At 38.1% G+C, this 13,941-nt stretch overlaps 1 protein-coding gene across 1 annotated transcript; it reads left to right on the top strand.

Annotated features, from left to right (window-relative positions):
* The first annotated feature begins 12,136 nt into the window (after positions 1–12,136).
* Positions 12,137–13,234, top strand: LOC132038528 (uncharacterized). The gene is made up of 3 exons (XM_059429182.1): positions 12,137–12,301; positions 12,414–12,674; positions 12,983–13,234. Exons 1-3 carry the CDS (start codon positions 12,137–12,139, stop codon positions 13,232–13,234), a joined length of 678 nt encoding a protein of 225 aa, XP_059285165.1.
* The last annotated feature ends 707 nt before the right edge of the window (positions 13,235–13,941 follow it).

The following is a 13,941-nucleotide window of genomic DNA, read 5'->3' as shown; positions in this document are numbered from 1 at the left end:
TCTATATTTTTATTTGGTTTTTGTTTTGGTGGCTGAGTTTGGTGTTGGAAGCAAGTAAGCATCCAAGTCCATTGCTAAAGGTAATTACTTATTAGTGTATTTCTTCCATTTAAGTTTCTGTCCATATTAGTATAGTTTGATATTAAGTGTCTTATATGTGTGGTTTAGAATGAAGTTCCGACTTGTATGCTTATTTGATGTGTGAATAGTGACTTGTGTGCTTTGAATTATGGGAAAGGTCTATTGTGCATTATGCTTGGCTTAATCCTGTATGTTCCATTTAATAGTACTTGGTTTCGAGGTTGGCTTAAGGTTACAGGGTCATTAAGTAATGTGCTTGGCTTAAATTCTTGTTTGTTCTATTTAGAAGTGTGCTTGGTTTAAAGGTTAATTCAAAGGGTTAAAGGTATGCTAAATGAGGTGTTTGGTTTGGTTCTGAGTATTCTATTTGGTTGTGTGCTTGGCTTAGAGATTGTTTAAAGGTTGAAGTTTTGTTAGATGTTGTGCTTGGTCAGACTCTCCTTGTTTCACTTAGGTAAATAGGTTTGGTTCAATTCTTGGTTGTTCCATTTAGTAGTATGCTTTGTTCCAAAGTTTGGCTCAAAGGTTGAAGGTTTGTTAGATGTTGGACTTAGTCTGATTTTGCTTGTCCTACTTAATAGTATGTTTGGTTTGAAGGTTGAAGGTTTGTTATGTGTTGTGCTCAGTCTGATTTTGCAATTCCTACTTGGTAATGTATTTGGCTTAATGGCTACAGAGTGGTAAAGTAAGATGTTTGGTCTAATTCTGCTTATCCCATTTAGTAGCATACTTTGTTGAAAGGTTGGTCCGAAGGGTCAAAAATTGGTGTTTTGTTCCACATTAGTAATATGCTCAGTTGGAGGCTTTATATAATGGTTCTGGGGGAAAGGGTCTAAACTTGATCAAAAAATGTTCACTTATCTTGCATTTCTCTAATTATTTTAATTGCAGCAAGCATTGGAAACTTGTTGAATCAACCTCTGAGTGGAATTTATAGAATATGCATGTGCTTGGGATGATTTAAAGGTTCTTTGACAATGCTATAATAAACTAAATTCACAGCAGCTCTGAGATGGTCTTTGTTTGGTCCAAAATGGTCAATCAACTATTTAAATAGGTTTGTTAAGTGGCTAATTGTTATGCTTGCTTTAACCTAGTAATGAGATGCATTTATCCTGAAAAATGGCATTAAAAAGAAAAGAACTTTAGGGGTTGGTAGCTTGATAGGAAAGTAATTATGTGTGTGTGTAAGTCTATTTTGGTTCACCGTGTGTAGAAATGTCCATGAATGTGCTATGTGTAGAAAAATCTTGTCTTTTAAGACTGATCACATAATCTCTGATAATTATAAAAGATAAGAGAAAAGGGAAAGGGAGGGGGATGGGAAACTTTGACACAAGTCTATCTATCTTGTCTTTGTGAAGCTGTCTTGGATGCTTTTTTTTTTCTCTTGATGTTGTGGATTGAGTTCATTAAAGGAATAAGTAACTAAGGCTAAGAAAGGGTTAAGGATAATGTCTCAAGATCTGCTAAGGCTAGAGTAATTGGGATTTGAGTATGTTTCTGCTTCTTTCTGTGTGAATTGGTCCTAATAGAAGAACATGCGTGTTTATTTTGAGATAAAATGTGGTATTAAGAGCAAAAACCCTTTCATAATTATAACCTTGGTTTGAAGTTGCTCATGAATACTAGCTTGATGTTATTGTTAAAATGCTTATGGTGGGTCTGTCCTAGTGCTCATGTTTGAAACTTGGCAACAAAAGTCTTTAAAAGGTTGGACATAGTTCCATGAGTCAACTGTGGGAGCTTTGTGATAGAGTTAGGTTTTTTTTTAACCTTCCTATGGTCCTTAGTGTTTTCACTGGAACATGAAGATGAGGCCATGAGATGGGGGAAGAGTCTTGGAAGAGTAAAAGGTGAGCTTGGGCATGAACTGTAGGTAGTGACCAGTGGAACCCAGGATCTTTTTTTGCTGAAAGGAGACTCAGGAAAAGGAGATGAGGAGGTGATGACCCCACCCTGTCCTGTTTCCCTTTCGGGAGCCTGAGGCTGTTTTCTCATACCTTTTGACCTTCTTCTCATGATCCTGGGATACACAAGGGTCTCAGGTGGATTGGAAGAACTTAACTATATCTAAAAAAAGGGGAAAATGGGGGTACACCTAGAGTTAAATGAACTGTTGTCAGTATTTGTAAAGCCTAAGTCCTGTTTACTTTCACCATGTTTCCTAGAAGGTTTTAAAATTTAGGTAGTTTGCTTGCCTGAATTTTGTTGTTTGAATTAGGTGCTTTTTTGTAAAGAGGTATGACTGATAAGTGTATTGGTACTGGTCTGAGTCCACATCATAAGAAACTAAGTGCCAAGTTTGTTGCTTATCATTTGATTCTGTTTGTGATCAGGTGTCTCTTTTTTCTAATTTTCCTTAGCTTGTTCATCCATGACTTGCACCTGGGAATTTGTCCCCCTGGGTTTGTTGTTTGTTGTTGTAGCCTGTTTCCTTTGTGATGATTGAATCCTCTTGCTTACCAAAAACTGATCATGCCATAAATCTATCTCCCTTTTTTTGTGTGTGGAAAGATTCTGATTAGACTAAGTATTTGAAGGGCCATTATTAAGGGCCAAAATTGTCTCAAGACTATTTTGACTAATTTCTCACATAACATACCTATTGAAATCCCTTTTCTTTTACTAAAGGTCTTAAGAGTTCATCTATATGTGAATTAGCAGTAATCCTAATTAGCTAACATGTCTGTTGTGTGCTTGGGTTGATAAAGGAGAGGTAAGTTTTTAAAGCTACCAGGTTTAAATGTATGCTCTAAGTCATAGGTTCTGCCAAGGTTTTTCTTTATCTAGAATAAGTAAATACCGTCTAAAGTCTCAATTGCTTAGTGCGTTTTCCCTAGGCCCTTTTGTACTCTGATTAGGGGTCCTAGTGACTTGCTTATATGGTTGGTGTCATCCCTTACTTGTCTTGGGCATCAGCCTTTTGAGAGAATGCTATGTCTGCTTTGTGTACTAATTTGGTTGTGTGTACCCTTAGGGGTAGTTTGAATGAGATTATGTCATGGTTTGAATCTATGGCAAATATAGACCTACCTGGGATGAGGCTGGAAATGAACCAAGGCCACATGACCAAAGAAAAACATTTTAAAGGGGCCTTGGGGAAAAGAGAGAAGGAAAGCGAAGCCCAACCTGGCTCATAACATTTTCCTTTAGATAAGAGGTTCCATGGCACTTCTGTGGTTTATGGGGTTGGGTGTTCATTGCCAAGAACTCTGGAACCACATGACTCTGCTCCTAGGCTTAGTGAGACCCTCTCCCCCAGCTTAGAGTTAGGTGTCTTGGCAAGATTGATTGTAACTTTGACCAAGTGAAGAATAATTGAGCATATGTGTTCAAGATAGAAACAAATTGGAAGGGTAGGCAGAAGTGTAAAACTGGGTTGCTCATTTTCCTTGACATGGTCTTGTTAACTTGTTCCTAAAAGTACATTAGCTGCCTCTAGTTAACTTTAGGCTTGGTACATAAAAATCAGACATAGAAGGACCTCGGTCTTGCCCTCTATTTTCTTGCCATGTCCACATCTCTTGTTTTGTTCTGTATGTTTTTCTCACTAGCAAGATGCAAAATGCTATGGTTCATTTCATGGTGGCATGTTTTAGTGCTGATCTGCCTCCCCTGTGTGTCACAGCTTGTGTGTTTCCCATGTTGGTGTGTCTTTGATTTATTATCCTTGCTCATCCCATGTTTGTATACTGTAATTCATGCCATCTCTCCATGATCATGCTACTTTACTCCTTGTCCCATCTATGGTCCCTTGGTAGGCTGCTGTTGTGTTAATCCTCCATGACTATGTGTCTTATTTTTGCCTCTTTGGTTCCTAGTCTTAGCTATGTTGCATTAGTAGGATGCAGTTGTGTTATCCCCATGACTGTGGGTTTTGGTTTTTGCCTCCTTGATTCATTTCAATCTGCTTTGGGCCTCTTTCATGAATGTGTTTGGTCATATTTTGCTACTGCAAGTCTATGAATTTATTTGCTCTGGTTCATGAATTGCATTGTGTTGCGAACCTGGACAGTTATGTAGTATTTTATCCTGGGATTTGCTTATGTTTTTTATGGCTAAATTGGTGTGGGACAAGGTAATTTGGGGGTGGGTCTAGTCTTAGCCTTCCCCGGTGACCAGCCATGCTTGGGGTTCGTGAAACCCCTTGGAACTTGTGCGGCATCGGGAACACGGGGGCGACGACTTACCCTTCCTCCTTGTTACCAAGGGCCAATCAATAGGCCTTGTGGCATTCATATATAAGCATTAGCACAGCTGCCTTACATTTTTGACTTGTAGAATCTGTTTGATAAATATGTATATATTTGATATACATTGCCTCTTTTTAGCACAATCATGATTATTTCAAAAGATTATAAACTAACCGGTTTCCCTTTTTACTTTTCTCCCTCAGCACATGACTACTCGGGTAGGGTCAGCCTAGGCCCAAAAATTCTTTCCTCGAAGATATTTAGTCCGCAAAGACCAAGTAAATAGCTTGGCGCGCAGAAGGTCAGCCATGGGTGAAAACGGTTGGCTAGGGGCTTGGTACTCCCCTAGTCTTTACTTTATTTGCTTATTGTCTTTCTTCCATTTTTTGAGTTTTCATGTATTTGTAAACTTGTAAAAACTCATGTCATAGTGGAATCCTTATTGTGTGAGCTAGTAGTCTTAGGACAACGGTACTTATGCCGTTTAGATTGACTCTAAGTCCCCAAAACCATTTCTTTCGAAAAACCCGGATTTAGCGTAACGATTTTTGATAACTTAAAGAGAGGATTAGTTAAACCATTTGACATGGTTTTAAAATAAAAATAAAAACAAGAAACGAAAGAGTATTTCAAAAGCCACAATATTGCAATGTGTCAAGAAAACGGATTGATTTTCAAAAACTGAAGCATTTTAGTAAAGAACAAACCAAGTTTTGTTTTCAAACTAAGGATAAAATAGATAAGTGTTTTGGACCAATTTCAAATAACCAAAACAGGTGTATTGGGGCCAAAACCCCACTGATTTTAGCAGAAAATGGACAAGGCCAGAACTGGCCAAAACAAAAAGGGATTTTCGGGCCAAAGCCCATTTACAAATAAAAGGAGATGATATAAAAGTCCCAAAGCCTTTAAACACAAACTCATTTGGGCCAAAAAAATAGGCAGACCTTTTCGAAATTACAATATTGGCTACAAAGCCCAAACGCGGGACAATTTCATAACTTGTCATAAAATAACCTCTTTCCTAAAAAACATTCGTATACATGAGTTCTCGGATAAAGTGTTCCAAACGTATTATACGGATCGAACCAAATAAAGTATGAGTTAAGCATGGACAAAATTAGACATTCAAAACATAATAAGTTTATATTTTCAAATAAAGATGACAACTTTATACTCATTTTCCAAACGAAATACATCATCCCTATATATAAAAGGGGAAATTATTTTATCCAGATATCATAAATCCGAATCTACGTACCCTATATATAAAGGGAACATATTCAAATTATTCTTTTCTCAAAATGATATGCAAATGACATGATTTTTGCGAGAATAAACACTAAATAGACAGTTCATGCAAATACTCATACATTAGAATTTGAAGGTCAACCGTATACGGATCCTTAATATTAGGGTGCCTAACACCTTCCCCAGGGAATCATCAGAACCCTTACCTAGAACTCTGGATTACGAAGGATTTTTCACTCTATTTGAATAAACCCTTCACCCCCGGTTTTCCTAATTTCCTAAAAATTAGGTGACGACTCTTTTTCAAAACAAGTCCGAAAGAGCACTAACGAGTTCGTAGTAGCTTTTATGCCTTAACCCGTGTAAAAAGTGAACCGTTACAGTGTATATTTGCAGATGACATAGTATTGATTGACGAGAAATGCGACGAACTTAACAAAGAGAGACTAGAGGTTTGGAGATAGGCCCCATAGTCTAAAGACTTCATGCTGAGCAGGACTAAAATATAGTACATGAAGTGTAAGTTCAGTGACGCATCACATGAGGTGGATGGGAGGTGAGGATTGATACACAACTTATCCCCAAGAGAGGAAGCTTCAAGTATCTTGGGTGTATAATCCAAGAAAATAGAGAGATCGACGAGGATGCCACACATCATATTGGATTGGGGTAGATGAGATGGAGGCTTGCATCTGATGTCCTATGTGATAAGAATGTGTCACCGAGACTGGCATCTGGTGTCCTACTAATATTGTTATGAACTATGACTTGCTCATGTGGTAAAATTGTGTAAGAATTGAGAATATTTTGATAGTTTTCACAACTTGTGGGATTTTTATGTCTATAAGAAAAAATACAACTTAAGAAATCCAAATTGCATATCCAAACATGATTTTAAATCATGGTTTCATCTCATAATTTCAAACATGGATTCAAACCATGTCCAAACGGCTCCTTAAAAAACAAATTAACCATAAGAAGAGGAAGGAAACACAAATATACTTATGAGGAGATTTTAATAAAAAAATAAGAGTCATTGAGTGGGGGCTTCCTCACAGACTCACATAATGAAAAAGGACAAAAAAAAAAAAACTTTGTTGCAGCGACCCAAACCCGATCACAGGGCATGTAGGTAGAGGAACCCTCACATGCTTTTGCTTAACCATTGCACCTATCTTTACTTTGTTATTCGGGTGCACTCACCCACATTACATACACTTTTTGTGGATTATATATACAATATACAATGTTTTGCCAGAAACTTACGGATGCTGGTGCACCCTCACCAATAAAGGTAGGTCTGCCTCTACCTATATGCTCCCTAATCAGTATTATTTTTGTTATGCTAGCATTAGCTTATTACTACTGTTGTTTATTTTACTTTGGTTATCTTTACTATTTTTACTGTCAGTTCTTTTCTTTCTTCAATATTTTCATCATAACTTGATTACTCGTGCATTTTTTTTTCAAACCTGTTCTAAAAAATGATTTTCTTAAGCTGAGGGTCTATTGAAAACAACCTCTCTACCCCACAAAGGTAGGGGTAAGATCTGTATACACCTCACCCTCCCCAGACTGCACTTGTGGGACTACACTGGTATGTTGTTGTTGTTATTGTTATTGTTGTCAACGAGGTGTTCAATAAACATATTTTGGATATATTTTACGTAATATATATTTTTTACATCATCAAGAGACTAAATTGTGGTGAACTACAGAAACTACTATGTTCACTGCAAATATGTTATGTTCTTTTAATCTGTAATAAAAATAGCTTCCATTTCGCAGTCCTTGAATTGATCGTCCCTACAATTTGCAAAATATAAGTATATACAAGTTAGTTGTTATATAAACACTAGTCTCTACGAAAGTGCGGTTGCATGTTATACCCAATCAAACTCAATCATAGTAAATATATTAGATAATATTATTTTTAATTATATGCATTTTTTTTATGAGTTTCAAAATATTGCTATTATATTACCTCAAAAATTAAATTAATGACTTAAAAGTGTTTTGATTCAAAAACATAAAATGAATAATTAAGTAATAGCTTAAAAGAAATTTGCATATTAACCAACTACTTAATTGTAGGAAGCTAATTTGATTCATAAATCATTGCAAACTCAGTTCTTCTACACTCATCCAAACTTTTAAATACCAAAACAGAAAAAAGCTCGAAAAGTAAAAGTAATAACTATCAAAACTACGCCTTTATAAACATATCGTCCAACAAAATAAACATTATAAAGAAAAAAAGATAAAAGGAATGTGCATGCCTCACCTTACGGGTCTGACACCAACAACAAACAAATTAAAGGTTAACGAACATTAGATATTGGATTTTCTTAAAAAAAAAAAATCTAGAATTTGCTTAAATGTATTTTGATAAACATCAAGATACGTGAATGATCATTCGTTGATTGCTATAAATGGAAAGAAATTAAGGCACTAGCCCCTTTATCACATCACATAATGCTTTGTAGTTCTATAAAGGGAAAATGGCTAAAATGCACCCCAACATTTCCCCGGATTTGTTGTAACACACAAAACCTTTAAGGGTGTCCTATTACCCCCTGGATATATTTTTAGTGGGTTTTATTGGCCATTTTCAGGTGAGCTGGACATGGACGTGGGAAGACGCAGCAGTAGCACGTAAGGGATATTATAAACTCAGCTCCCTTTTAATTTTTGGCCACTTGTCGCTCCCAACGGCTAAAATTTTTAATCCCCTCATATGTCTATAATAGACCCATTTCTTCACCATCTGGCCCAAATTGACCTCTATTGAAGACAAAAACTTCAAACCCTAACCTTCAAATTAACAGGTGAATTCAAGAGGTAAGTTACGATTTGTATTAATTTCTCCTCTTCTTCATTTTTATCTTATATTTAGTAGGTTAGGGCTTCTAATCTCCCCCAAATTATTTTATCCATTCAGTTGTGAAAGAGCTAAATAGGCTCTGTACTGCTAATGATGACCCAACGATGAAGCTCGAGGTGCGATGTCATCACGGTGAATTGCTGAACACAAAGATTTCTTGGTCTCCCAACAATCCCGGACGTAGATTTTGGTCTTGCCCCTTCTACGGTGTAAGGAATCCTAATAATTTATTTGCTTATGTTTTGTTATGACATTACATTGAAATTGTTTGCTTGATTTTCTTTAGGCAAAGAAATGTAAGTTCTTTGAGTGGAGAGATCTTTGAGTGGAGAGATGATCCAGTTGATCAAAGATCTAAGTTCATTCTTCACAAATTGATGAAGAAAATGGAAGAAGAATTTGCTTTGAAAGAGAAAATGAAAGAAGAACTTGCTTTGCTGAAAATGAAAGAACAATCTTGCATTTAAGCTGCAATGGACATGAAAGGTGAACTTGGTTGTATTGATAGTGAAATGGTCGAGTTGATGGAAGAAGAGTTTTCTTGCATTGATGCCATTGATAATGAGATAAAACATGTTGAAAAGGCCGTCCATTAATGCCATTGATAATAAGATAAAAAAGGTTGACAAAGCCACTGACAATGAAGGTGACGAAGAATTCAAGTGAGAAGAAGGGATAAAAGAGAAGAAAGGGGGCTGCTTTAGTTTTAATAGGATCTTCATTTTGTCTATGTTGTTGTTTGTTGTTATTTGAATTAATAGTTTTAGTTAAGGCAAGTTGAAAACTTGAAGTGTTATCAAGATCAATTGCTATGGTAGAACTTATTGTATGCTGTTCCTAGTATGTTTTAACATGAAGCCCTTTTGTTGTGTTTAATGTCATGGTTGGTCAAGGGAAAAGTTGTGTTTAATGTCATGGTTATTCAACAGAAAAGTTGTTTCCATTCACTTTGGAACATTGCAAATTTTCATTGTTGAACACAACAATAACTAACAATAACCTTACCAAAACATACCAACTGCCAACTATTTGAACACAACAATAACCAACACATATCATATAGCAACTGCCCAATTTATAAGATACACAATATGAGAAATCATATGGGAAAGAAAGTGTTGGAACGCAAATAAGAAACATCACATAATATATAGCAACTGCCCCAAGTTTTTTACAAAATTTGTTGCAACTAAGTGATTCAAGTTGCAACGTTACCAAAAACAAAAGTCAATTCTTCAAATTACTAATCAAAGTCATTACTACTACTAGTACCTAATTCATTAATACTGTTAAAACCAAAGTTCAATCACAAAAACACACTGCCATATGTTCAATTCTTCAAATCACTTCCATGGCTCCTTGCCTTTTTCCAGTAGTGGTCTTTTTCATCTTCTCCCTTCTTATCTCTTCTATTATGGTTCTTGTGTAGCATTTTTTACCCTTAAATCTCATGCCAGTTCTTGCCTTGTAACCAAGATCCCCTGTAACATCAGCAGATCTTATAGGCTGTCTTGCAGGCTATTTTCCACGAAAGTTCAAGACTCTACTAGTAGGCATGCCATGCTGCATTAAAAAAACACAAAAATCAACAACTATAATCAAGAGCCATACCAACTGTGTTCCAAGAAAATTTTGACTCTTACATTGATAGATGTATAACCACTTTCAACCACAAACACTCCCATACCAATTGTCTTAGCTCTTTTATTAGGGTAAGTAATTGGACCCTTTGTTTCTCTCCTTGTCACAACAGCAGCGGCAGGACTGCTTGCCCTCTCTCATGGTCTGGTGGAAGCATTAGAACTAGCAGCAGCTGTTGCTTCCTTCCTTAGCCTTCCTCTTAGTCTTGGAGAAGCAGCAGCAGCTATTGTTTCCTTCCTTGGCCTTCCTCTTGTTCTTGGAGTAGCAGTAGCAGTTGTTGTTTCCTTCCTTGGTCTCCCCCTTGGTCTTGCCCCTGGTCTAGCATGTCACGAGCCAAGTAGCCGTGAGTGGCACCCACACTAAATCTCCAAGTGGACGAGCCATTTCCTTACCCGATTATCAACCATTTAACAATATATAAAGCAATAACCAGAATTAAATCATAAACTGTCTAGTCATGCTATCAATAAATAAAAGTGCAAAAATCTAACTATTACAACCCCAGAGATCTAAAAGTCATCGTACAAGGGATGGGGTACTTATTTTGGATGGTGACTTTATTTAACTGGCGATAATCAATGCGCATCCACATAGTCCTATATTTCTTTTTCATGAAAAGCAAAGGAGCACCCCACACGGAGACACTTGGACGAATAAAACCCTTACTAAGAAGATCCTAAAGTTATTCTTTTAATTCTCTCAACTCTGCTGGTACCATCCGATATGGTGGGATAGAAATAGGGCGGGTCTCTGGCTCTAAGTCAATGCAAAAATTAATATCCCAGTCTGGTGACATGCCTGACAAGTCTGCAGGAAACACCTTCGCAAACTCACATACCATAGGAATGGACTCAAGAGATGGACCGTCAACCTTGGTATCAGAAATGTATGCCAAATAAGCCAAGCACCCCTATCAACTAGCTTCTTTGCATGAATAAAGGAAATAATTTTCTTTGAGGAGGGACTAAGGTTACCCTTCCACTCAAGTCTAGACACCCCGGGCATAGCTAAGGTGACTGTATTGGCATGACATTCCAGAATTACATGATAAGGAGCTACCAACTCATACCCAGGATGACATCAAAATCTACTATGTCTAGAATCACTAAGTCAACCCAGGTGCCATACCCCATAAGTGTGACAGTACAAGATTGAAAAACTCTATCTACAACCACAGATTCTCCAACTGGAGTAGGTACAGGTATAGGGGCATCTAGCAAATCACAGACCATATTAAGACCTATAGCGAAATATGTAGACAAATAAGAAAATGTAGAAGTCGGGTCAAACAATACAGAAGCCATCCGGTGACAGACTGAGATGTTACCTATAATGACAACATTTGAACCCTCAACCTCTAATCTACTAGGAAAGGCATAGCAATGAACCCGTTCGCCAGTAGCTTGCGAACCACTGCGATCAACCTATCCTATCTGAGCTCTGCCCCTGTTGGGCTGATGTCCACCTCGGCCTGACTGAAACCCGCCTCTGTTAGGCTCGGTGCCACCTCTACCTGAATCAAACATATCAAGCCTCATGAAATTGTTAGCTAGAGTCTGAACCTCTCTAGCCAACGAACGCTCCGAAATAATCAATCGAGTCAAGCTACCCATACTAGCAGATTTTCTGCTCAACGCATCTGCTACACTATTTTTCTTGCCAGGATGATACAAAATAGTAATAGCGTAATCCTTAAGTAACTCCAACCATCTCCGCTGCCTAGAATTAAGATCCATCTGAGTAAAGACATGCTGAATATTGCGATGATCGGTGAAAACCTTACAATGGACACCATATAGATAGTAGTGCCTCCAAATCTTTAAAGAGAAAACCACCGCTGCCAACTCCAAATCATGAGTGGGATAGTTCTTCTCATGAATCTTCAGCTGTCTGAAAGCATAAGCAATCACCTTCTTTTGTATCTGGATTTGAGAAAACATTATTGGTGGGCTAGGATGAGCCGTGATATTAATGAATTTGTTTCACAGTGTTTAAATTGCCAGCAGATTAAGTACGAGCACCAGAGGCGCTGGGGTACGCTTTAGAGGATGCCCATTCCTGAGTGGAATGAGAGAGGATAGCTATGGATTTTGTCGTTGGTCTTCTTAAGACCTTGGCTAAGTTTGATTCAATTTGGGTCATCATTGATAGATTTACCAAGTCTGCTCATCTCATACCGGTCCAGATCACCTATACTACTCAGAAGTTGGCCCAGATTTATATCCGTGAGATTGTTCATCTGCATGGGGTTCCTATTTCCATCATATTCGATAGAGGCACGACATTCGCATCCCTATTTTGGAGGACCTTGTAGTCTGAGTTGAACTAGGTTGGATCTTAGCACAGCTTTTCACCTTCAGACAGATAGTCACTCTGAGCGAATGATTCAGGTTCCAGAGGATATGCTTCGAGCTTGTATGATTGATTTCGGTGGCCATTGGGATCAGTTCTTACCATTGGCAAAGTTTGCATATAGTAATAGTTACCACTTAAGCATTGATATGGCCCCATTTGAGACTCTTTATGGGAGGAGATGTAGATCTCCTATTGGGTGGTTTGATGCGTTTGAAGTAAGGCCATGGGCTACTGACCTTTTGAGAGAGTCATTAGATAAGGTTAAGGTGATTTAGGAAAGGCTCTTGCGGCTCAGAGTAGACAAAAGGAGTATGCTGACCGAAAGGTTCGAGATCTTGAGTTCATGGCTGGGGAGCAAGTTTTGTTGAATGTCTCACCCACGAAGGGTGTGATGAGGTTTGGAAAGAAGGGAAAGCTCAGTCCTAGGTTCATCGGTCCCTTCGAGATTCTTAGCTATTTGGGGGAGGCAGCCTATGAGTTGGCTTTGCCCCCAGGTTTGTCTGGCGTTAATCCAGTGGTTCATGTTTCTATGTTGAAGAGATATCATGGTGATGGTTCTTTTATTATTCGTTAGGGTTTAGTATTGTTAGATGAGAACTTGGAAGAGCCTGTTGCTATTCTAGATAGAGAGGTTCGTAAGTTAAGGTCCAAGGAGATTGCAACAGTGAAGGTTCAGTGGAAGAACCGCCCTGTTAAGCAAGCTACTTGGGAGACTAAATCAGATATACGTAATAATTATCCCCAGCTTTTCACTGAGTCGGGTACCTTTTCCCTTGTTTTCCTTCCTTGTCTATTAGGGGATGAACGGTTGTTTAATTGGTATTGATGTAATGACCCGCTAGGTCGTTATGGGAGCTTTGACCATTTTACCCTTGCTAGTACATTCCTGAGAATAGAAATGGGCTTAATGAGAGCTCAAAGAGTTAGAAATCTAAAAACTGAAACTTGATTTGTTTGTTGTTGCGCATTGTTTGAAACTTGCGGTATGTTCATCTGGGGGGTCACTTGGTAAATTAGACCTCCACTGGGAATTTTGAGGCCACGAGTGAGTCCATAGCGTTCTTTTATGTATATTTGCGTGTTTGGTTTGCGTCTGTACGGCCTCAGATTGGTGTTGGGATTTTGGGTGAAAAACTGGTGAAAAACCAGAGCTCATTGGTTGATTTGGAAGGCTGCAGCGGCGGTATTACCGGTGTAGCGTGTCCGCCATAGCGAGGTGAGGGTCGCCACTTGGAAATGGGGAAATTAAATGAGGTCCGCCATAGCGGGACCATTCTCGTTATAGTGGGACCGCCGTAGCGAACGTCGACTGCTACAGCGGTCGACGGGAGGCAAAAACTGTGTTTTATATTCCATATTTCGAACCCATTCCCCACATAACACCAAAAATAATTCCCAAGAAATATTAAGGCGATTTTTCTAAGGCTACGGAACCACTCTTCATCAAGGTAAGTCTCAACCTTTATCTTCTTTCATTCCATAATCATCTTAAGTCCCTACATCATCTAAGGTTCTTTGATGGTGAATTGAAGG

The sequence above is a fragment of the Lycium ferocissimum genome, chromosome 11, assembly GCF_029784015.1.
Source record: "Lycium ferocissimum isolate CSIRO_LF1 chromosome 11, AGI_CSIRO_Lferr_CH_V1, whole genome shotgun sequence".
NCBI classification, from domain to species: Eukaryota; Viridiplantae; Streptophyta; class Magnoliopsida; order Solanales; family Solanaceae; genus Lycium; species Lycium ferocissimum.
Note: the sequence above shows the minus strand (reverse complement) of the source record. Positions and strands in the feature narration are given on the sequence as shown.

Coding starts and splice junctions, on each gene's coding strand:
- LOC132038528 (XM_059429182.1), top strand. CDS start 12,137: ATGGATTTTGTCGTTGGTCTTCTTAAGACCTTGGCTAAGTTTGATTCA. Junction 12,302..12,413: donor AGATTGTTCATCTGCATGGG/GTTCCTATTTCC, acceptor TTTCACCTTCAG/ACAGATAGTCACTCTGAGCG. Junction 12,675..12,982: donor AGTCATTAGATAAGGTTAAG/GTGATTTAGGAA, acceptor ATTATTCGTTAG/GGTTTAGTATTGTTAGATGA.